At 31.4% G+C, this 21019-nt stretch overlaps 1 protein-coding gene across 1 annotated transcript in view; it reads right to left on the reverse strand.

The window, feature by feature from the left end:
- Positions 1 to 8899: 8899 nt before the first annotated feature.
- LOC110998001 (D-beta-hydroxybutyrate dehydrogenase, mitochondrial) overlaps positions 8900 to 21019 on the reverse strand; it is a 48982-nt gene continuing 36862 nt past the window's right edge. The window contains exons 7-8 of the mRNA XM_022266406.2: positions 18600 to 18773; positions 8900 to 11750 (exon numbers count right to left, since the gene is read on the reverse strand). Coding sequence (XP_022122098.1) covers positions 11592 to 11750; positions 18600 to 18773 — 333 coding nt within the window. The 3' untranslated portion in view covers positions 8900 to 11591. The remainder of the gene's footprint in view (positions 11751 to 18599; positions 18774 to 21019) is intronic.

Below are 21019 nucleotides of genomic sequence, written 5' to 3' on the forward strand. Positions count from 1 at the left end.
TTTAAGAGACTTAGGGCCTGTTTCACAATGTATGGATAAAGTGCCAAATAGCTATGCAACACATAAATTATTCGAAAGATAAAAGTTCCAAATAAGATACTTCACATTTCATGACGTATAGCGCTATCTGACAGTCGTGAAACGCAAAAATACCGTTTATCCTACAAATAAGTAACAAATAGCTTATTTGGAACTTATCCGGACATTGTGAAACAGGCCTTCAATGTCAAAACGACTCAGCGATGAGGTTTTGACTAAATATGAGGTATACCTGAAATGGAAGACAAGCAGAAACATTTTTAAAGTTTCAATTCACGCTTAATTCTGTTAAACAATACAAATGTTGAAATGAATGAAAAATGTGAAACACCCATGGTAGAGGTCAAAGTCGCGTTTTTAATTTGAAATAAATCAGAGGTGCCTTCTTAGGTTTGGGCCTTAGATTTCTGTATCTGCTCCATTATCATTTGTCAATCTAATAGGCAAGGCGGTGATTAATCTCCTGTGCTTGACACGCCGGATTTTGGGTCTACGGCAAGCCGGCAATCCTCACGATGTTTTCCTTCAACGTGAATGTTAAATGTGCACATAGAAAGAATATCCATTAGTGCTCATACGGAGATCGTTAATTAATACGCAACCATTGGATTCGGGAGTTTTTTTTAGCTCTGTCTCCTTTCTGAATCTTAACCCTGAGATATAATATATATAAGGAAAACTTCGTCCGGATGCCGTGATAAAATTCGAGTGGCTACTCTCAGTATGAAGTACGAAACAAGCACATGTAACCATGACTCCGAAAGGATTGGAGCGGCCCGTAAATATTCTATACATTTTTTAAGTCTATTGTTATGCGATTGGCACGTGTATTACTATGATGCTGATGAATTTATACTCGGGCGATTAATATGGATGGCTTAGTCGATAGTTCATTGATTACACGTGTAACAATGTGATATATGCCTGAATGATTACAATACAAGACTATCTATGTTATAAAGTTTTTAATTAATAAATGAAATAGATATAATAGTTTGATAATTTTAGGCCAATATTGGAAATTGGAGTGTTTTAATTTATTGGGGTAGTATAATTATAACTTTATAATAATATATAGCTTCAAACCGTTAAAAATGTGTTTTCTTTAAATGTGTAAAAGTTATGTTTATAAAAGACAATGCAATAAAGATATTTAATCTGTCTATATTTAGGAATTTATGTATCGAATATTCTATCAAAATCTTTTGATGTTTTAAAATATCTTCAACCTTTATTTCAAACTATTTAAGATGACTGCCCTTTTGGGCGTCCCGTAGGATCGTTTGCCATATATATATAAACTTCATTGTGACTTCATTATTGTTAGGTTTTTTAGTTTAAGTTTACACCGTAGAAACATAATTAATCAGCACAATTACAAATTATTTCGATACATAAGAAGTTTCAGTCTATTGGATATTACTTAGTTGTGATTATCTTCAAGGTCTACTTAGTTTTCATTTGTTATGTAATAGCGAGTTTCTCAGAAAACCCTATTCTTCATTAGTTATATAAAGAAACTATTTTCGGCCGTGTTCTAAAAAAGCAGATCGCGGGAAGTTAGCAACGCTAGCCCGGAGGCATCTGCCTTGGCCTACTGACGTCGCGTCGGATTGAAACTTGTTCACATAGTAAACTTTTGCACACGCACATCTGCATCCCAATTTTCTATAATCTAGAATCGGTGTTGCCGCACTCTTAGCGTTACTATTCACCGAATGAAAGTATGGATATTTCATTTGTCATTGTAGGCTAGTGGGTGATCGAACTCACGAGCAGCAAATATTATTTTGCCGGTAATCGAATCTACGAACCCTGATTTATAAACCCCGTATCTACACAAGGGCAACACAAAAAATCACACACAAATCCACCTACGCAAATAACAAACATCTACAAAATCACTAGTTTTCAACAGAGCCTTTTTAGTGCAATAATAATTTCTACAATAACAAAGATGTCTCCTCTCCAAAGATCCTTCTCCAAATTTGAAACAGTTAATTATTATAATATTATTCATTCATTGTCATTTCAAAATACGGTAGATGTCTTTATCTACTCCGATCGAAATAACAAAGAAACTGAGTCAACTGCTATGCGTTCGTTTCTACTTAGGACCTGATAATAATTTATTAATTGACTATTTTATTATATAATAAGATATTTTTGTTAATGAGATTATATTATAATCAATTTCATGAAAATAACAAATATAATTACGATTGGCACTAAAACACCCTTCAGTAGTCGCAAAATTCGCTTATCAACCTTTAATTACTGGTTTTTTATAAATCGGTCAAGTAGTTAATATCTTTGTTTGTAACAGCTGACGTACCCGAATTACTCGACGCAAACAAGATCAACTGCATATGTCTTTTTCTACTTAGTATTTTTTTAAACAGTTTGTTTTATACGTTGAAAAATTGGATTAAAACAATATATATCAACAAAAAAGTTATCCCAAGATAAACAAACAAATTCTGTGTTATGCAAGAAAAACCATTTTGGCAAAAATAAACATGTCTTTTTGTTCTTTGCTGCCATCGAAAACACAGATAATACAAATCATATTTCCATGATATTAATTAAAGGCAACTAGAGAAATATTTGTTAACGTCTCTCACAGTTTAATTAAATTCCAACAAATGTATAAGCCGGGTGTGAACTGACGACCTCGACCCGATAACACGGGTAAAGGTCGCTCGCGTCTACTCCCCTGGGGGCCACATAGTCACTTGTTTGTACTTGTACGAGTATCAACGCTACGTATAGTGATGCGACAGCTGACATAACCTTAAATTAAATTAGGCTTTTTCAATTGATAAACCGGCATAAAAAAAATTGTTATGTTTGCAATATATATAAATATTATCCTAACTATTTAAATTACCAAAAAGACATAAGTTGTTTATTAATAATTAAATACATTGAAAATTAAAACTTGAGTTCTGAAATAACTTTATGTTATTAAAAGAACAAGTCAAAGTGAAAGAAAATGCTACACGGTATGTGTTTTATTTTTATCTACAATAAAAACATAATACTACATTGTATCAATTTTATCTTATTTATATTGTTTATTCTGAATGAAACTGCTTTATTCGAAAGACCTTTCATTGACATCCTTTCTTCATAAATCTAAATCTATTTTTCTCATCTCTTGAGACAACCATAGATATATTCAGGTAAATAAATAGTTATTACTACTTATAGTATAAGGGCCTGTTTCACAATGTCCGGAAAACTTCCAAATAAGCTATTTGTTACTTATTTGTAGGATAAACAGTATTTTTGCGTTTCACGACTGTCAGATAGCGCTATACGTCATGAAATGTGAAGTATCTTATTTGGAACTTTTATCTTTCGAATAATTTATGTGTTGCATAGCTATTTGGCAGTTTATCCATACATTGTGAAACAGGCCCTAAATCTGAAGCTTTCGCTTGTATGGTTTTGTTTCACAACACAGTGTTATCGAAGGAGCTTCAGACGAAACATCATCCAACGACCAATAGGAGTGTAGTTTCAATCAAATATGATGAAACAGAAAATGGAAAATTATTCTTACTTTGGGGCATCGCATTGGCCACGTAAACATGTAGGCCATAATCATGGAATCGTGTTTAAAAAATTATAGTAATCTTTAACGATCAAAGCTACTCGAAGTATCATATCCGAATATGATATACCTACCGTTCCTATCCGTGCACATTTCACAGAATACCTGTGACAAATGCACGGAACTAGACTCTTTGTTTATGCTGAAAAGTGTTTTCTACGATACTCATGAGACTGGAATATGATACTTAGTGCTCTATTATGCTGTGACAAGTAAATGCAATAGCACGACCATTTTTCTTACTTTACTGCAGCCATATTTCTAACAGATGGGCTTCGTTAAAAATACAGTATTAAATTAAAAGAGACAATATTTGTAACGACCGCTTTTTATAAAGAAAAGAATATGAGTACGTATTGATAAATCCGTTATCCCAGCAGTTAAGGAACCATTACTTAACTCATATAAAATTGAAATACGTTCAACGTAGATAATTGAAATTGTCCTGGTTATGTATTGATTTCGTAACTAAATTAATTACCATTAAAGAAAATGTATACTTATTTCAGTGTTGGTCTAGTGGCTTTAACGTATGACGACCCTCATACTTGAGATCGTAGTTTCGATCCCCGGCTGTAGACCAACCTAATGTGGAATGTGGACTTTCTATGTGCGCGTTTAACATTGGCTCGAACGGTGAAGAAAGCATCATGAGAAAATGGCTTGCTTAGACCCAAAAAAAATATTTTTCATAAATAATGATAATACGATACTGTTCGGCTAATACTTGGAATACCCGGCCATTTGTTAGATAACTTAACGTGCAGTAACAGAAAAAGCTAATTGAAGAGCTAGTGTTATATTTTGTTACATTCATCCAAACCATAGTGGTTTGCTGGTGGTCTAAGGCTTATCTTTGTTTAAATAAACTTGTTTTTTAAAACTTTTTAATGGTCATTGTTGGCACCCTCAGACTTATTATTGTAATTAATTATTACGTGTTCTTCACAATACAAGCGAATATTCGATTCCACTAATTCTATACCTTTTAATTGAATATAAATATTTATATTATATCTCTGTTATAAAACAATTAAAATAAGAATAAGTAACTAAAAAATTACAGAATTACCTAACCAACCTTTGTTTCCCTACGGCTTACCCGCATACATTTTCCAAAAGATTCCATTATAATTTCCCTTTTTAATTTACCGATCACTCAATACTGGTTGGAGCGATCAATACATTTGGGAATGTTATTCGATACACATTGGGAGGAATGATAATTATAATGTTGCTATCGTGTTTATGGTGAGTTGAATTGATGAATTCAACGAATTCTAAAACCGCCGGGGATTTCGTCATAATTAAACAGTATCGTATAAAGCGTAATGCCAATACGGAGTTTAATCTGAACTAATTTAAATTAAAATTAAAATAATTTAGTTATGTGACCTTGTATTTTAGGGTAAAATAAAAATTCACAGGCGACCTAGCAAGCTGTCTCGTATGTCAAAGTCTAAGTTGTATGGCAAAGGAAAACATCGGATACCTGCATTTTTGAATTTTGCAAATATGAATATAATAATAATTTGGACTCATTTAGTTTAAGTTAAAGCTTTATTCATATTCACAGTAATTTATACAAGGTTGACAAGCAATTAAAAATATTCCAAAACCAGTCAATGAATTAGCAATGAATAAAAATATCGAAATCGGGTTCGACACTGAAATTAATGCAACAAATATTGTATTTATTTCTTTTCGGATTAAAATTTGTATCAAATTTAAATTTTTTTCTTTATATTGTATTTATTTCTTTTCGGATTAAAATTTGTATCAAATTTAAATTTTTTTCTTTATATTGTATTTATTTCTTTTCGGATTAAAATTTGTATCTGGGACAGAAGTAGATATGAAAAATATGATTACTGCATGAAATGAAAACTGAAAATTATTCACGTTAGTGGCGTTATAAAAAATTGTATAGCAAGGCTTCGTTACCTAACACTGACTAACAATCTAACTTGTGGGTAATACATTTTGTTACTTTAGTTAGGAAATTAACGTTTCGGGTGACTGTGTTCAAAATACCGTTATATCAAATAATCATTTGTTGAGCCGGCCGATCGTCACATTTAAGACTATTTTGGTTTGCTTCGGTTATTTAAATTTTATTTTGTACGCTCTCAATGTTATATTATTTAATTTCGTTTATTGTTTATTATATTAGAGTTTCATTTCTCTCATTATTTCTTTACTAATTTTATCCTTATCCTTACGGCTGAGAATTTGGTGCATTTTTCGTGGTTAGGATGTATGGAGGCGAGTTATGAACCCAGGACTTATTATTATAAGACAAAATTGTATAACAACAGCCACCAAACTGTTCCTTGTGGTACAAAAACAAATTGACAGGTAAGTTGGGAGTTTAAACATTAAATCATCTTCTGCGTACACCTTGTCGTGGTACTAATATAATTAAGAAAAATTAAATCAACCGGAATTCGAACAAACTCAACTAAAATAGATCAGTATGGAATGACTCATAATGCAATACATGGCAATATAATTTATTTAATTCTTAACAACATACAGCCAAAAATAATTAAAGACAAACACGCATCTTTCGCTATCGCAATCTTTCCAATCCTATCACAAATATACATATCCAGTTCTGGTGTGAGGAAACAGCAGGGAGATCATAAGCGGAATCGGTGACTGCTGGTGAGATAGCTGGGTCTGAAGTACTTTTCAGGCAGATACAGTCTAAGAGATTCCGTAAACAGGCTCATTTAGAACGCGCTGCCCCTCACAACATTAAGTACATGTAGATTACCTATAACGCTGTTATGTATCAGAATATATTATTTTATAACTTGTCTAGGTTATCTTTAGTGTAACTAGGTCAACCATTAGCAAAGTTATAAGTATCCTAATATGTCACCAAAAAGGTTTAGGAATTTCGACGTATATAGAAAAAGTAATATTTGTTGTTTCTAATAACTTGTAATAAATATTTCCTCATGAAAATGAACTGTATAAAATAACACTTTTGATTGATTAAATACTCGTACATACACACAAAATTAGTACATTTATATACAAGATGCAAATAGAAAACAGGCAAAATGGCATTAAAATATATTAAAGTTTATTTACCTAGAAATGCTATAGTACTTGGCGGATTAAAAGAAATTGATGATAAGCGAATTTCCACTTCGCTGAATGTTTTGTTCGATGTCTCATCGTTACTAGAATAGGTAATTAGCGAGCTCGTCACAACTCTTAACAATTCTGTCTTTTAATTATCTCTTTTATTGAAAGGAGTGCTTTTAATTTACGAGTCTGATTGACTCGTCAAATCTCTAGTGAGTTAAATAATAAATCATCTTTCTTATAATATTGTATATTACAAGCTACAACTTAGCTTGATATTATTTTTTATATAATCCAGATAAAGCACGTTCTAATCATAAGAGATAACATATGAAAAATTTTCATGATTTGTCACGATGCCTCATTTTTAAACTTATAAATAATAAATTCTTTTTTTTTAGAACTGGGGGCAAACAGGAGGCTCACGAACATCTTTGTGTTATAAGAAGTGGTTTATTCATAAAGGATTCATTTGCTTACCGTAGATATCAAAGGAAACACAAAAATGAAACTTATTGAATTCATGCTTTCATTGAATCATTTCATTTAAAATAAACTTTCGAAATATTTGTCAAATGAATGGTTTATTCAATTTATTTCACGTAAAGGTTTTAAAATTCTGTTAATTGGAAATCTGTTTTAGGGACAAAACCATTACTAACATTTTTTAATGATTTTATATAGAATTTGTATAGATAAGGGAAGTAGTGAGTCAACCCCAACACAAGTATCTCTTGACTACTTACGGGGGTTGTCTCATACTCATTTATTGATGTAATTGAGAAATAAAAAATTTTTTTTTATCATTTGCATTATATTTTTATTTCCAAAATGTTACTACTACCGGCAACTATTTCCACGGTTCCATCTCAAGTCCAATATTATTTTATCGTTATTGTGACGTACCAACGAAATATTTAAATTCAATATTTTCCGTATGTGACCAAAAAACGAACTCTAATCTTCGCATATAAAATATCTTACAACTAATATTTAGTTTAATATTAAATCTAAAGCTAATAAATTAATAAGATTTATAACTTGCAATTTCCCGAAGTGCTGAAGTAGGTCAGTATGTAGACGTCGGCTCGCTTTAAAGCATACGCGAAATCTTGTCTTTAGCATTGAACTTATGAAAAATTTTAAATGGAAATTTTATTAAAAAAAATCTTACGGTTCACGGTTTTTTTATAAATGTTTATTTATAAAAAAACAGTAAATTACAGTTGGAATAAACGATTAAATAAGAAATATTAATCTAACAAACAAAATAAGATTATAATTATTAAGAAAAATCTCATAATCACAAATTATACGATTTGATTATACGACATTGGGACAGTACAAAAAGGTAGACATTTTTTTGCATGTATATTTGCAATACACACGCTGCCTTCGTGTGTAGTTCTGCTTCTTCGATTATTATCTATGTTCTGGATAGCCAAGCCAAGTAAAGGCTGATGATTATATCCTCCCTGATCATAGATCTTACCATAAAGTGGTAGGGAAATATGTCTGCCACTCCTTGGTCACGATTTTAATTATATTATCACATATTTTTATTTCCCATAATACAAGAAATATAAAATAGACAAATGTAGCAATGTTATGCATGTGCGAAAAAGTAAAATGAAAGACGAAAGGTTTGTGCTAAATGCAATTGAAATTGTCAATGTTCAGCATCATTTGTGGTTCAATATGCAATGAGACGCGACATGATACGTCATAATATTAAGTCCGTTTGTCCAATCTCAATTAAACTAGACGTTGTCTTTTTTAAATTTTTTTACATATTTTGAGACCAGTTAAATTGCAAAACTTTATACTTTCATGTCGAGATAAAATTTTAGCGTCATTGATAACTTTGTATATTTCCACCGATTGCCTCCAGGGTTAAGACGGCGTCCATACTTTGTTTGAGACTAGTTATAAACAAATTTCTTAGACATGTCTAATGATGCTGTTAAATTTTTCATATCATTAATTACAGGGTCGATATTTCTAAAGTATTTTTTAATATGTTGTATGAAATAAAAGATATAAAACAAAACTAAAAATTTTGTTTCCCTGTTCGAAAAAAATCGAACTCCTGCTATCTATGTGCTACTGAGGTAGTTAGGTATCTAAGATAAAAAAACATTATTTATTTTATTTTATTTATTTCATAAAATTACAAAACTATACACACAATTTAACATGCGGGCAGGTGTTGGATACAAATTTAAATGCATATTTAAATGTGAACCAGTATCGAAATAGGTCAGCCTATAAGTTAGAGACGTGGTACATTTTTAAAATTACTTTCTTCTAAAGGTATTAAGAATTCAGCATCTTCAACACTCACGTAAGCGGTATATCTTAGTCTAAATATACCAGGAAAGACACAAAAGCAAATACATTGAATTTAGTTATTTTGAAAAACTGTTTCTAAATCCTTATCGATTACAATCGTCGATTATAATGCTGAATAAGCTGTGGTCACTATAAAAAACTATTTTTAAAAGAGTTGAGATGAAAGCAAGTCTTAATGAAAACAGATTACACTACCGATGAGAAAGCTAAGCTTAGAAAAAATAAGGTACACAACAATGACCATACAATTCAAGAAAATAATAAAAAATAAGACATTACACATTTATTGTAAACCTAGACTTCAATGGGATTAATATTCGTGATAAGTAAGAATTGTGTAATTCTTGTAAGTTGAACAAAATTGTGTCTCAATTATTAATCTTTCGTGGAAGTACCAGCAGAATGTAGATGTTGTTTTCCTGTGCAACAACAACTACACATACACATACATTACGTTTTTTTTAGTGTACTACAACAATTCTATTGCAATATTCCGGCTTTGATTTAGGGATGTAGATAGTGCAGCGAATTTAGGGTTTTCGTGGACACACGTAGTAAAAATCCGATATATGTATATGTTTTTTGTAAAGCTGTATTAAAACATATTGTCCTATAGGCCATCTAAGTATAAGCTATACACAGCTATGTTGACTAGATTTAATAAATCCACTCCTTGTTTGTAAATTATTTTTACTTACAAATAAAATATTGTTTTAATAATTCATGACACATTGATTAACAGTTAATGTTTTTAACTACAGGGACCGATGTTAAAATGTATAGTTTAACTACTTACGTTCAAAACATCAACCGTGTCTATACAAAATGATACAAACAACAGATGACAATAACTATAATACATAAATAAGATAAGCATTTTTTAAAAGAAAGTTGTCGATAAACTTTAATAATATGTAATGTTACAACTACTTAAGTAATACGCTAAACTTCGATAAAAATACGTCTAAATGAAAATGTATGGCACTCGAGCGAGCGGTTGTTAAAGTGAGAGTAAATTCATATGAAAATGATAAAGGAATACGACATAAAAAGCGACACGTCAATAAATAAACATTTTACGTCTGGGAAGCTATAACGTTGAACTTCAGTTTTAGCTTTTACGTTAATTATGCTCTTATATATACTCTTAGCAACACTCAGTACTAATTCGTAGTATTATAATAATTAGCTTGACAACCAATTTCAATATATTATTTTCAGTAGACATTCTTTTACAAATCCTTGATGTATAAGGTTAAATGTACATTATTAATACATGTCAAAGGTCAAGGTCAATGCTTATTACATTTACATATTACAATAGCTGTGCTGTGGAGAGGTCTCATTTGTTATACAAGAACAATTTAAATGCTCGAATTAATAGGTAACACCGGTTAGCGTGGGTCGGCTCACTTTAGTTCAACTATATCATCATATCAAGCGAATTAAGTTGCTACTTTTACGCTACGCTATTTTTACATATATTTCATCAAGCTTTAAATACTTTGTCCTTTAGTAAAAGGTTGTTTATGCTTTATTATGTATAGGTCAGTAAAAGATTCGTGTACATACATAAGAAGCTATTGCAAAGTTTTGCGGTCTTAAAATACGTCGCATAAATGTCGCGCGATTTTATCGCTATTTTACATTAATTAACACTTAGTGCGTATATTTAGGTTCAATGGCAATACCAGTGCATCTTGTTTGATGTATTTTGAGAGATCGCATAAACTTATATCTATCATAACAAATATTGGCCATAGTGAGATATAAATGTCGTGAATATTTGTGATTCGATGCGAAGATGCTTGGCCAATGATTTGTAAAAATTACTAACATGTTAGACAGACTGAAAATTAATACTTTAAGTGATTAAATATTATGTTAATAGCCTCATACTTTCTGTTAATTATCAATGTTATTGAGATACAAATCGTTTCACGTAGGCGAATGGATTCTTAGAAGTACTACGAGATGCTATGCAGTGAATACCGAGATTTTCTACAGAATGTTCGATATCTATTAAAGTGCAGAGGAAATTGCAATAGTTTAACTATGAGGATGCTTTATATTTATTCCTGTAGCGAAGTATTGAGTACGAGCTTTATAGGGCAACGCGCAATGCAGTTATTGAAATTGCAGGGTTTTAGTGCGCCATGAAAACCTGATTTACTAATTAAAGTAACGTGGTACAAAATTTGAAACTTAAATATACAATCGTAATTTATTCTGAGAAAATAAAGACAAATAATTTTAGAATAATACGGCATTCGCTTACAATAAATAATTTGAAAAAGACAAATTTCTTTTTCATCGTTCTAAATAAAATTAAATGTAAATTTAATATTACAATTTATAAAGGTTTTATTTTGATTAAATTTCGCCGCTACTCAATAACGAAAACTAGGCCTTATTCATGTTTTCAGAGAGAATTATTTGCTATTCAGGTAGCCATTAACGATTCCAGAGTTCGATTCAATTATTAGTCGGTGTATAATCCTTCGTAAAGGCATCGAGGCATATGTTCAGCTAGAATGGACTTGAGTTTCTCCCTCGGCGATACTGGAGTGTAGCGCGCAAGCGGGAAAGTGCGCGTAACGCCATCACTTAGCGCTCGAGTGACAGCTGTCAGATCCACATCCTGTAAAAAGTCAGATCATTGTAAAGATCATATACACTGTAATATGTTCTGATGAATTTGTCATATGATTAATATTATACATTGAGACAAAAGTATTCTTCGTCAAAATTAAATTAATGTTCATAGAATTGTTTTTTTTCTGCAAAATACTATATAAGAATGTGTGAAATTAATGCTTTATTTAAGAACAGAAATTTCTTTTTGTGTATAATATTAATATTTTATAGCATGGACCTGAAACAACAAGTGGTCTCATTTGGTATTCAGCATAAATATTTAAGTATAGAACAGAAGTTGTGTTAAAAAACAGCAAAGTAAAAAATAACATCGAAGATACATTCTGAGGCCAAGACCAAATTTGTTGCGCATCACTGGATGATAACTCAGCGTGGAATTATTTCATTTTATTAGTTTTTTTAAGTGTGTATAGTCCAAAAGGCTTTATTATTATTATTATTACAGTCCCACTATATGAAACTACTAGAATCTAATAATAACAGTTTGTTAAATTAAATGATATTGAATAATTCTGATTTCACATTCAAGCTCATAAAATATACACGGAACATGTTGTGGCAGAGTTATTAATTATTTCATAACTAAATGTTAAATGAGGTTTTTATCAGATCCATACTCGTGTAACCCAGTGACTGTATTATTTATCGCATTTCATATTTGCCTTAAAATATACATTGTATATTTTCTTGACATTTTCACCAAGAAAACATGAATAGTGTTCTGTTGTGTCTTGTAAGTTGAGACGAGTCACTGCTTTTATAGAATGCAGTTCTTCATAATGTGACAACAAAGCCGACTTAGTATAAAGAAAACAAAGTGCGATGTTATAAACCAACCCTTTATATGACATTTTTAGTATTTTTAATTTAGCAAATAATAAGTGGAAGAATGGAATTATTCAATCATTGCAATGTCCATTTCAAATTAAGGGATTAAAAGTCCTAAAAGATCGCGAGCCCTCTGGCATTGAGAGTGTCCATGGGCGGCGGTATCACTTAACATCAGATGAGCCTCCTGCCCGTTTGCCCCCTGTTCTATAAAAAAAAGGGTCAGAACTATTTCAAACAGCTATAACGGGTAGATTAAAATATAAAATATAAAAATCAAGACGATGGCCGCGTTTAATTGTTATTGATCAAGGGCCTTACCCATTGTTCAACAAGATACGTCATTCCATGCATTCAATTACTATGACAATTATTCGTATCTCGTATTTTATTTTTCTTCCTCCTGCCTTACCCGCCAAGATGACATACTATCTATTTTTTTCTCTAAGCAATGCCATTTTGCTTACGATGTTTTCATTCAACCAGTTAAGCTAAGCCTTGACTCAAGAAGGGCTGTAACAATCCCTAAAAGGCCGACAACGCACTTGCGAGCCTTCTGATATTAAGAGTGCCCATGGACGGATCACTTAACATCAAATAGACCTTCTGACTGTTTGCTCCAACAGGCAAAAAAAAAGTATTATTATTAACCGACTGCCTATATTGAACTACTAGTGCGGACAACCCAGCGTGGTTCAGATGGAACGGCTAAGTTACGTTGCGAGTGTTATATATTTTAATACAATGTAAAATATAGAAACGTCTAAGGTGAATTTTCAGTTTAATATTGTGCTTTACTATAAAATAATATTTATTAATATGAATACGAAACATTTAAAATGAAATGGATACGTTATTAAATTATGCATCTGTAATTGAACATAATATTGATCTCTCGTAATTTGTACGTACATTTATTTACTCCCTGCGTAATATAATTAAAATAATTAAATGCGCAATGTAGACTTTGAATAGTTTTTAATTGAATAACTACTAAAGAAAATCTCAACTTGTCCTTAACATATATTAGAAAATATGTAGACTTTGGAATGTTATTCAATCAAAACGTTGAATTAGTCTTGTATAGCTTAAAATGAAACCTAATTTTCTGAATAGCTATTTCAATTTTGAGATAAGTCTCGGCAGGGTCAGGTTAGCTTGATGACAATCTAGTCTTCAATTACTCAATACGAGATACTTATAACTCATAGGGACAGTGAAAAATATTTTTGAGATAATGTGAAAGTCAAAATTCATTTATTCATATAGTAACATTATGAACGTCAAAAAGAAAAGAAATATTAAATGAATCTAATTTTTCATTTACTGCCAGTTCTCAAATCTGCTATGCTTTGCTAAAAATATATAATATAATAAGGAAATACTTCAGCTGCCCACTGAAGTATTTCTGAACCAATTCGACTTAAGCTCCTTAAAGAAAAGAGCGTACCAATTCATAAAAGGCCGGCAACGTAGTCGCGAGCCCTCTGGCATTGAGAGTGTCCATGGGCGGCGGTATCACTTAACATCAGGTGAGCCTCCTGCCCGTCTGCCCCTTGTTCTATAGAAAAAAAAAACACTTTTCAATACCAAGTTATAACATTGAAAATTTATTTCATAACACTTGATCGTAGTTGTGATGTTATTCAATAAAAAATGTTTTCAACGGCCAACTCAAATTTGTCATTAATTCCCAATAGCCTTGTGTTTCAAACTAGTGAAGTTTAAAACAACGAAATGCTTGCCACAATAAACCAGTCATTGTGGTTGAAGCCGGCTTAGATCAAAGTTTAATTTCCGTTCCTAGCAACAGAACATTCTAGCATACTACTGCATAATCTTCACGTTTTGACTTGTTCAAAACACTAGTTTCCTGGATTTTTTATAATCTTCGTCGCGTCAAAGCCTTTCGTTTGGTTGCGTATATTTTTATCATGGTAAAACTAAAACATAATTAGTATTCTAAAGTGCAGTCTATTGATATACTTAAAAAAAAATCAATCACTTACTACCGAACCTTATTTGGTATTCGTATGTCTTTATAAGGTACTGAGTATTGTAATGAAACGAGGCTCTTCAACACACGACTATTAAATATGATTGTTGGTACAATAAAAATCTATATTAAAACATCGATCCATTTATATTAATAGTAGGCACACTACTTGCGCTTACTAAATGCTGTCTCCGATACTATCGACATATTTGTATGTTCGCAGAGTGAATTCACAGTAGCGATATTGTATAAATTATGTGTCTGATTTTTATGAACATTATTATATTTTTATTAAATGTTTCTCCACATTGTCGTATTGGCATAGGCTGTAAAGATAATGTGTGTGTTTGAAATAAATACTTTGAATGTTTAACTTCAAAAGTGCCTGTGATTTAAGTAAGAAAATTGATTATTATTTTTAAAGAACAAGTTTATTACGGGCAAGAGGCTTGATGGTAAGTGATACTACCGCCCAAGGAAAATCAATGCGAGAGGGTTTGTGAGTACGTTGCCAGCCTTTTCAGAATTGGTACGCTCTTTTCTTGCAGGACACTAAATCGAATTGGTTCAGAAATACTACAGAGGACAGCTGGTTCCACATAGTGTTGGTGCGCGGCAACACTGCTTTATCAGATATAGTATTACATCAAACCTATAACGAGGAACGTGTGAGCGTCTGTACTCTATGGCTTCATGTCTCTGAAAGGGAATCTCAAGCTCAGTATAGCCTAGTTTGCGACACTCACAACCCTCTCAGTTCAAGTCTGGAGACTCCTCAACGCTGTGAAGTAGTTCTCACCCGCCCTTTTGCTCGTCTCTAAGTCATTTTCACAGATCACGTGCTTATACTAGAAAACTTAGTTGTTATGATCCTTTTTCTTAATAAAAATCTTGAGCTGTTACAATATACTACATGCATTCGTACATATAAAGACGTTTTGGTCCAGGGAATTTTGGTGCTTTTTTACTTATATCTTTTCTCTACCACGGAAGCGACTGTGTTGACGATATTATTATCTTAAAAGTTATTAGCAATGAAAATCCTTAACCTAATCCTATGTTACATATAACAAATATATCACATTCAAGTGCATAGTTGAGGAAATAGTTAAAATTTGATATAAGGTGCAGCGAAAGCGCTTTCATTGTTCGAGAATAGAATTGTATCAATTAATGTTGCTGTAAAAAAAAAAGTAGCGAAAGTAGAGTACACAATAAAAAAAAACGTCAAATACGTCTATTCGTCTGTCATTCTTACAATTTCGTACTTCACAGTATTAGTAAGAAATAATTTTGGACGGCAATATTTCTGCTAATAGATAAACTACCTATGTCATAAACCAAAAAATATATTTCCTGAATTTAGGATCTTTATTTATTTGTTGGCAAAGGGCATTTTCTGTACGTACATTTCATAAAAAAAAAATTTCGGAATCGAACCGAGAAACCTGAGCTAATTCCCTTATACAGGGCGTCCCAAAGTTATGGCACTTGAAGGAAAAGTACCCTTTATACCGTAGATAGGTATATAATTAAAAACCTATGTTAATTAAGAGTTATTAGTTTTTGGCCGTTCTTTCGATTGACATCATAAAATTAGGGGTGTTTTTTTTTTAATTTAAGTCGGTTTGATTCCCAGACGAGGCAAGTAATTTTAAGAAAATCTTTGAATGCAGAATTACTAACTTTTAAAAATAATATAAAGTCTTCTTTCAATAAAATACACTATCTACGATATTTAAGGTACTTTTCCTCCATGTCCCATAACTTTGGGACGCCTGTATACGACACATATGCTTCTATTCATGAAGATGAAGCGCAGTCAGCATTCACTCAAGCTAAGCTCTTAATTAACTTTTCAGCCTTTTAATTTGCCTCATATATTACAGCAAGGTTCACACAGATGTATGCTGCATTAGTAAAACGTCGCTAATTTATCACAGCGCAATTTCCGCTTACAATACACATGCGATTTTCTCACTTAATGCATAACTGTTTACATTACAATTTCATTCGTTTCTTACTAATATTGTAGTTATTATTATGTAAATATTTCACTGCTACTATAGCTTAGAATGTAAATACATAGAAAAAAATGGTGCACACCAGAGGCTCGAACCTTGTCCTTCGGGCTAAGATCGCACGCTGAGGCCACATACTGCTTATTATTTTGATTATAATTTAAAAATAGGTTCAATAGTTTATCGTAAACATTATTTCCTATAAATTTACCTTCTCTAAGTTTATTTTACCCAGTTTAAGTTTTTTTTATAACCTACTCAGAGAAATGCTTATTATTGTTGATAGTAAGTTAACTAGGATTTAAAATAAAACCGACACGTCAATATTATATAGGTTAAAATATCACAACATGAAATTAGCATCATAGAAACAATTGAAATAATAAAATGTCAAAACGAGTTTCACTATATTCGTTGTGGTGAAATCGGTAAATCAAAGTTCAATTTCCATTCAATCAACGAACCTCTCACCCAATTATTCTTTCCTCTTCCAAATTAAATTTTGATGGCTCATTTTCGTTCTTTCATACTAAATTGTGAAATTTTACCTAATTTTGTTGAAATGAGAATTCAAAGAACTAATATGCATAATTAATTTCGCATGCGTATTAAAAATTTGAGGAATAATTTTGACTTCTACAAAAGTATAAGAGGTTTTTTTAAAATTTACAAGTACTTGAAAGATTAAGAGCAGTGTTGGCCTAGTGCCTTCAGCGTGCGACTCAGACTCAGACTAAGATCGTTGGTTTGTTCCCCGGCTTTGGACTAATGGACTTTCTATGTGCGCATTTAACATTCGTTCGAACGGCGAAAGAAAATATCGTCAGGAAAAATGTCTTAGATCTAAAAAGTCGAGGGCGTATGTCAGGCACACAAGCCTCATACGATACCTACTTGCCTATTAGATTTAAAAATGATCATGAAACAGATTCAGAAATCTGAGGTCCAGACCTAAAGAAGTTGTAGCCCCACAGATTTATGTTATTATATAAGGATTATATTACTGTATATTCAAATATCTATATATGAAAGTATATCTAAGAAATAAGTTAAGAAAATGTTGTTCATTATTTGCGAAATCCCATTTCAAACGGCGAGACTCGCCTTGTCACCTTGAACTTTGATCACGCCTAAAGAAAATTCTTAGGCTGCGAATACAAAGCATAATTTGATATATCTAGTTATATACAAACTATTTCGAGATAAAAAGCTTATCACGTTTGCTCTTGACATTTTAAAACAAAGCGCTTGATTCGAAAGAGATTATAAAAGGGGTCATCTCAAAACTTCAAAAGCTCTGTTATATCAAATATTAAAAACTTTCGTTTCAGACTTATTACAGATTGCCATTGAAAGTTGAGTACTGTAACATTAATACTGAATTTTATTTGCGAAGCTTTCTCTCTTAATGTTTGCTAAAATTACAAAAAAGTTGTTTAAGATTCAGGTGTAATACTGTAAGCACAAACTTCGATTTTATTGCAAACATTTATTATAATTAGTCTTTATTGATCCATCTCGACATTAAGTTGTGGAATAATAATAGATTAATGAAGAAGATATTGAATTTAATCAAACGTATGTTGGTAATGAAAACACCAGTAGCTTTATCTGTTGACAGTCCGCGATTCTTTCCTGGCGAGGCATAACCTCTCATGATTGATTCTTACGATTTTTTTGCTACAATTTTTGAACACGTACCGCACGCATTATTGTTTTTACTTTGCTTTCGTTAATCTTTTATAAAAAAAATACATTTATTAGAAAAAAAGTGCCCAGTTATTTTCTTATATTTTATGGGGTAGATTTAACTGTAACTTTGAAAAAATTATTGTGTCACCCAGAGTAACTTCACTACCGGATTGAATTTTGCCGGCTTTTTTGAGAAGCTTTGTTGATACGTACAAAAGCTAAGTTAATACTTAGTCTGTGAGTAAAGTATGAGTAGTTGTTTAATAAATATCGTAGAATCAGAAAATGGACTTACTGCATTCTTTGTGTATTTCTCAAGGCTCCTCAGAGCCTGTTCAAAGTAATCTTCGCCATATGCTCCTTTTTGCTCGTCACTCAGACGCTTCCACATGTCACGAGCTTGTTCCAGCAACTTCTCTTCAGACAGCCAGGCACTACCTGTCGTGTACTCACCAGCTGCTACTACCACCTTGAAAATTTAAAACACTCCATAAACGAAATTGTAAATGATAAAGTTCTATACGGATTTTTATGACTGAAATTTGATCATTACAATTTTAAATTTTTTGTAAAAATTATATAAAGTACAAGTAAGTAAATAACTATAGTTAAATCACCATAATCATGAAATACTACAGCTACAAATACCTGTTTCATAAAGATTTTTAGGCGGGGAGTATAAGATTTTCCTTTTAAAAGTATCTGAATTTATGCAAAAGAAATCGTGAGCAATCTCCATGACGCCCGACTAAAATGAATTACAAATTACCTACCTCTCGCGCGTTAGGTGTACTTTTTAATCTTTAGAATAATAATTGTAGTTGATTAAACTATTTGCAGTTTTATTGGTATTTTAAAATATAAGTAACCAATAATGTTACAAAAAGTAAAAGGTTTTAATCTAAATTTATCCAACATTGAATGGTTTGATTTCATGATATTTTTGAGACATAAAATGTAAACCAGTTTTTTACAAATAAATAATAAATCAGTCGCCGATAACTCGGACATTATTAGCGGTCTAATAATGCAGCGGTCTTCATATAACTTATTTTTTTATTAATCTACCTGTACATGATATTTAATAGGTTGTTAGCATATATATACAGCATAACATATATATCTGCATCAATTTACTACATTTATTTTTGTTTTTTTTTTTTATAGAACAAACAAACGGACAGGAAAAATTGTACGAACTATACATCGATGGTATACTAAAATCCGAAAACCCGAAAAAATCCAAGCTATTAGTGTTTGCTACAAAGCCGATATGGTAATTGTGTCGTTCGTCAATTTAAATGAAAACGTTTGACCTGTATTGAAACGAAACGCTGTTGTCTATTATACAATTTCAGTGAACCGTTAATATTAAGCCGAGTTCAAAAAGGCATTTTGTGCTTTGTTACCAACTGGCTTTAGTCTCAATGTTTCTATGATGTGACAAGCACGAACGCAATAATATAGTTTTATTAAACAGAGTTTTAATTGGTAGGGAAAAACCTAAAAACACAACTGTTAATGTACTAAACTGTAAAAAAAATAATAACATAAGTATTTGATGTTTCTGTCATTTTAGTTTTAGAAACGATACAATTTTAAAGGAAGATGGGTGCTCTTCCACGTGCCACCTAAGTCTGTATAGTAGACAATATTTAATAAATTTCACCTCAAAGTTAATAAAACGTTGACAATAATTATATTACTTTATACTAACTGAACGTTTAATTTAGCGCACTAATGAAATAACAAGATACTTTAAAAGATTTTACGTTTACTTTTACTTTAGGCGGAACGTGCTGGTCGGCTAGGACATTAAACTTTTAATATGCCTCTCATTAGAACTAGACTTTTAACCTAGTTTACGGGCTATGAAGCTGGATGAAACATGATAATGTTACTTGTAAGCTTGAGTTTAAGCTATTATGGAAGTTACAATATTGTGTCTCGGTTCAAGGTAATAGATAACGAAATATTGTATTTTAGGGTAGCTCGGGTCAATGGAATTAAAGTTGGGTAGCTAATTCTTTGACCCAACAAACTTTTGAATTCCAAGAAGTGTTTAATATTGCTTATTATAAATACTGTGCCGTGGTTAAGAAATTATAGCTTTATCAATTGCTATATACGTAATAATAGTAAACTAAGTTAAAATGTAAAATGATAGATAGATTGGTTTGGAGTTTCATGGAACATCAAATTATAATTGAATATGGATTTTGATTTAAAATGAATGTTGAATGTACTCAACATTTATTAATAATAATGAGTCTACAACCAATAATTGGATGCTGATTTTGAAAGCACTGAATTCAAAACATCAATAAAAGTTGAAGTGAAAGCCAACAAGCTTTTCTCGTAATGAAAACGAACGAGTTATTCAGAGGTTATTTGTAAAGTTTTCTAATCGAATTCTTGGTTAATTGAGTTCAAGCTTGCGGCATCAATACATTATAAACAAGATAATAATTAACTTAAATTGCAGTTAATAATAATCAATATTTTATCGGTGATCGTTTCATTAACAATACATCAAACACAAACATTAATATTAGTACTACATAGTTTGTATGACGTACAAATATATACATATGAAAACATATAAAATTAGCTATCATTACATGGGACATTAGTATAGGTAAACAGTAAATGATTTTTTTAATGTAAAGTTAGCGCTCAAGTCAACATTTTGTAGTTTATATGTTTGTAATAGAC

The sequence above is a fragment of the Pieris rapae genome, chromosome 3 (assembly GCF_905147795.1).
Source record: "Pieris rapae chromosome 3, ilPieRapa1.1, whole genome shotgun sequence".
Classification (NCBI taxonomy): Eukaryota; Metazoa; Arthropoda; class Insecta; order Lepidoptera; family Pieridae; genus Pieris; species Pieris rapae.